Source organism: Balaenoptera musculus, chromosome 2 (assembly GCF_009873245.2).
Source record: "Balaenoptera musculus isolate JJ_BM4_2016_0621 chromosome 2, mBalMus1.pri.v3, whole genome shotgun sequence".
Classification (NCBI taxonomy): domain Eukaryota; kingdom Metazoa; phylum Chordata; class Mammalia; order Artiodactyla; family Balaenopteridae; genus Balaenoptera; species Balaenoptera musculus.
In genome coordinates this window covers 173,775,786-173,780,442 of record NC_045786.1, presented here as the reverse complement: position 1 = coordinate 173,780,442, position 4,657 = coordinate 173,775,786, and the positions used below count along the sequence as shown (strand labels likewise).

The window sequence follows — 4,657 nt, the reverse complement described above, 5'->3', positions numbered from 1 at the left end:
GGGGCCAGAGTGAAGGCAGGGGCACGAGGGGCACAGAATGGGTGCCAGGAGCGAGCAACTTGGGGCCCTCGGTTGAAGCTCCCTCACCGGTTCCCCCTTCCGTGGGGTCCTCCCGGCCAGGAGAGGGGCCCCGGCGGCGCAGCCCCACCAGGCCTGACCTTGAGCGAGGCCAGTCTGGCTTCCGGCCACGAGGCTGGATCTGAAATGGTGGAGAAATGCTGGTATTTCCCGGCTGACGTGGAAGGGATCAGGTTACCTTCTGGTCCCGCGGGCGGAGCGGGCTCTCCTAGGAACGGGTGGCAGGGAGCAGGGAGTGAGGGAGGGGCCCCAGCCGGCCGGCCGACGGGGTACTGGGGAAAGGCGGAGCGCGGCCCGGCAGCTCGGGACCGACGGGAGAGGGAGGCCGGGACGTGGAGCTGGTGGGGGCGGAGGCCGGCGCCAGACCGCCCGGGCCGGGGGCGGGGCAGACGCTGCGCCGGGCGCTGGAACCAGGGGCCGGAGAGGGGGGCGCGGGGCCCCGTCCCGGAGGCGGGGCGGGTGACCTCTGAGCCGCAGGGAGCAGATCGGGGCCGGGCTGGGGCAGGTCTGGGCGCGACGGAGGACGCCCACCCCGGCCCCGACGCCGGAGCCAGCGCGCCAGGCCCCCCGGGGTCCCCACCCCTCCGCTCTCGTCCCCGCCCCTCTCCCCCCTGCTTCTCCCTCCCCGCCCCTGCCCCCACGCCCCCCGCGGCCCCGGCGGCCGGGCCCCCGCCTCCGCGCGCCATTCCTCCGGCTGCGCGTCCCGCCGGCCGCGCCTGGGCCATGGCGGGCCTGGGGCCGCGACCCGCCAAGGGCTACCGGGTGGTGCTGCTCGGCAGCGTGGCCGTGGGCAAGACGGCGCTCGCCACGCAGTTCGCCTGCGGCAGCTTCCCCGAGCAGTGTGAGCCGTCGGTGGAGGAGCTCTTCAGCAAGGTGATCGAGGTGAACGCGGCGCCCGCCCTGCTGGAGATCGTGGACACGGTGGGCGCCGAGCACCTGGTCACCCTCAAGGACCTGTACATCAAGAACAGCGACGGCTTCGTGGTGCTCTACAGCGTGTGCAGCGAGGCCTCGTTCGAGGCGGTGCGGCCGCTGCGGGAGCGCATGGGCCGGCTGCGGGGGCCCAAGGCCGTGCCGCTGGTGCTCGTGGGCACCAAGGCCGACCTGGACGCCCAGCGCCAGGTGCTGACGGCGCGGGGCCGCGCGCTGGCCCGCGAGTGGCGGTGCCCGTTCCTGGAGGTCACGGCCAAGAGCAAACTCATGGTGGACCAGGTGTTCACGCAGGTGGTGCGCGAGATGGAGGCCCTGGCCCCGCCCGAGGAAGAGGTTCCGGCCATCCCCACCAACGCGCAGGAGACGTGGCCATCGGAAAGGTTCATCGGCTGATGTGCAAACGGTTCTTGATTCCTGTATTCATCGCTTTTCTTGATTTCTGAAGCTCACTTTACTCCTCTGCCTTTTTGAAGAAAGTTATCCAGCTGTAAACAAGTGGTTGCTTCTATATATTGACTCAGATCGGTGCTTCAGACTGTCCAGAGCTTCTTAAATATTTTGTCGAAAACTTTGTTTACCTCTGACAGTACTGGAAGAAGAAATTAAAAATCGATTTTTTTTTTCTTGTATGGAGAGAGTATTACCCTTTTCTTCGAGTGGGATTTGTTGCAGGATTCTTTTTTTTTTTTTTTTTTGGTCATAATTAACACCTTCAAATGTCATCTGACATTTGACATTGATTGAGGAACATGACCTAAATCGAAGCTTTCCAATCCATGAGGCTTTCATGTGTTCCCCTCTCAATACAGCCTTGAATTGCAGTAGTAATATTTTCCTCTCTGCGTATTTCTAAATATAGTTATGACATACATAGCATTGGTTTGAAAGGGATATTGTATACCCTGGGAGGGGAAAAATCAACTGTGTACTCAGGCAGAGGTAGTTCAGCTCTGCCTTCAGTTTTGTAATTGACATCTAGTCGATTTCTGCATCTGTAAATTAAGTGAAAATAAAATGACTCTAGAAGTTGATAGTTTTTAATATTTGTCTTTCTAGAACCTAAAGCTACAATTCCTAAAGTTTCCATACACCATATCTTTGCTTTTCAGTTTTTTTCCCGGACAAGTTAGTTGCTAGGGTGAAAATGGCACCACATCTGTTTGTGTTTTGGCAGAGGTGCTTTCTGCAGCTAGTGTTTTTTTCCTTGTCACTTGCCAGAGTCGGATATGTTGTCTGAATACCTGCCTAGTTTAACAGTGACAGGGGTACTGAAGTAGAAGCAAAACGTGAAGAATCTTTTTGCATAGTTTTCACGTAACGATAGAAGAGACTTTTCTTGTACTGGTTTAAAAATATTATTGTTTTATAATATTAAAAACTGGTCTTTGATATGAGTTGCTTGTGTTTATTTGCACAAGTTAACAATTTTACCTCAGCTGTTGCAACAAAATTTTCAAATTTAGGAACCTAACTTAGCCATTTGAGCAAACTTCTAAACATAATAAACAAGAAAGCTCCGTGCCTGTGATCTGAAATAATTTTGTTAAAGGAAAGTTATCTATAAAGTGATGGTTGTACAAGGCTCTGGGAGTTTTATTTATATTGTATATGATGTTTGACTAGAAGAATGGATTTTAACACAAAAAATATATTTTAGAACCTAACAGTGCCTGAGAGCCAGTCCGCCCCACAGGAGAGGGCTAGGCTGGGACCTCCCCTGTCTTTTATCCCTTTCTCTTTCCCCTGGATGTTGGGGGCCGGGGCAGTTGGGGTGCTTACTTTTGAAGCCTTGAAACCCAGCTAAGTCACTACTCTCTGACCCTCTGTCTCCTGGGGTCACTCCTCCTGGCAGTATTACCTCACACCCTTTTCCGGAACCATCATTTCTCCAAGGGGACAGTTCAAACACAGGGAGGAGGGGAGGGGGCGGTGGGGTGGTGGGCAGGCAGGAAGCATCTCCTGGCCTCAGCTTTGTCCAAAGCTGCCCCCTCCTCCTGCAGAAGCAGAGGTTATAGAGCCAAGACTGTTCCCTGACTGGGTGTGGGCGGTGCAGAGAAAGCAGGGGGTGGGGCTGGGGTGGGCGGGTGAACAGCAGCCCCTTCCCAGCCCTGAGAGCTGGGCCCCCAGGACTGCCAGCTGGCGACTCCCCTCACCCTGCCTGCCCTGCCTTTCTGACTCTACCTGCCTATGCTGAGGCCTCCGGGGAGGTTCTGTGTCCCTGGATCCCAGGCCCTCTGGATGTCAGGCCTGATCCAGGAAAAAATACACAAATAGCCATTTCTTCCTTTAAATTACTAGAACCATCTCAGACTACCACTCAGATCCAAGTGTCGGCTTAGAGCCCAGGGGTGTTCCTGACTGACTGGTCAACGCAGGAATGATCAGCCTCACGTGATCAGCTCCTGTGACCTCAAGAATATGTATGAAGCAGCTTTCTGGGTGTAATATGCTCACACACACACACACACACACACACACATAAAATTAAAGACCCAGACACTAATTTTCTTTCTCTTCCTGCATTTCTAATTTCTAACTTATGCATGTTATTTACAAGTTTCCTGCAGTCCCTCTGGCCTCAACTGAGGCCTAAATAACTATACGGTGAATTTGCAAGTGGCCGATATGAACAGTTGTCAGGGTACCATGTTACCCGGAAGCACTGTGCCCAGGCGGAGGGACCCATGAAACTGTGGCAGCCAACCTGATAGCTCGAAAGTGGTGTTCAAATCACAAGCCCTTTGTTTAGCACTGGGGAATGTGAAACTGGTTTCCAAAGAGTGTGGAACATTCACTTACCCACAAGCAGGGTGAGTGCTTCTGATTCTCCAAATGCCCTGCAACTCAGGGCACGGACAGATCTTTTTCTTGCCAGTGTGTTATGGTTCAGTTTGTATTATTCAGATTGCTGGTGATGCTGAGAAATTTTTTTTTTGGCCTGGCCACGTGCCTTGCGGGATCTCAGTTCCCTGACCAGGGAACGAACCCAGGCCATGGCAGTGAAAGCGCCGAGTCCTAACCACTGGACCACCAGAGAACTGGTGACACTGAGAGTTCTTTTGGAGGTTTTTAAATGACATTTGAGTTCCTCTTCTGTAAAATGCCCGCTCTTTTTGCCCGCTTTTAAAATTGTGTGATCCGTCCTTTTCTTCTTGGTTCTTGGCCTCTGAGATGCCCCCAGTGATCCCCACCTCCTGGTACTCATGCCTTTGTGTGGTTCCCTCCCCTCGAGTCTGGGCAGGACCTAGTGACTCTCTTCTAAGGAATATAACATAACAAGAGTGATTGGGTGTCACTTCCAAGATTATGTTCCACCCCTGCGCAAGGATGACACGCAAATTTGTGAAGCGTTCTATGTTTTAGTCTTGGAAATACTAAATATGATAGGTAAAGTAAAACTTTTAAAAAAACTCTTAAAAAAAAAAAAGATTATGTTCCAGAAACACTGATTTCTATCTTGCTCACCCACTCTGTCTCTTTCTCAGAGCCCTCGTTCCGCGAAAAGCAAGCTGGCCCGTTGTGACTAGCTCAGTGGAGAGCGCCTTGTAGCAAGGAACTGACGTCTGCAGCCGGCAGCCGGAGAGGATGTGACACCCACCGACAGCCTCACGAGGGAGCTCGGGAGGGGGATGTTTTCCCAGTTGAG

General features: G+C 53.5%; 1 protein-coding gene across 1 annotated transcript; it reads left to right on the top strand.

Moving 5' to 3' along the window:
* Window positions 1–295: 295 nt before the first annotated feature.
* On the top strand, window positions 296–2,405 carry LOC118891176 (ras-related protein Rap-2a-like). The gene has a single exon (XM_036844846.1). It carries the CDS (start codon window positions 802–804, stop codon window positions 1,402–1,404), a length of 603 nt encoding a protein of 200 aa, XP_036700741.1. The 5' UTR covers window positions 296–801; the 3' UTR covers window positions 1,405–2,405.
* Window positions 2,406–4,657: the final 2,252 nt, after the last annotated feature.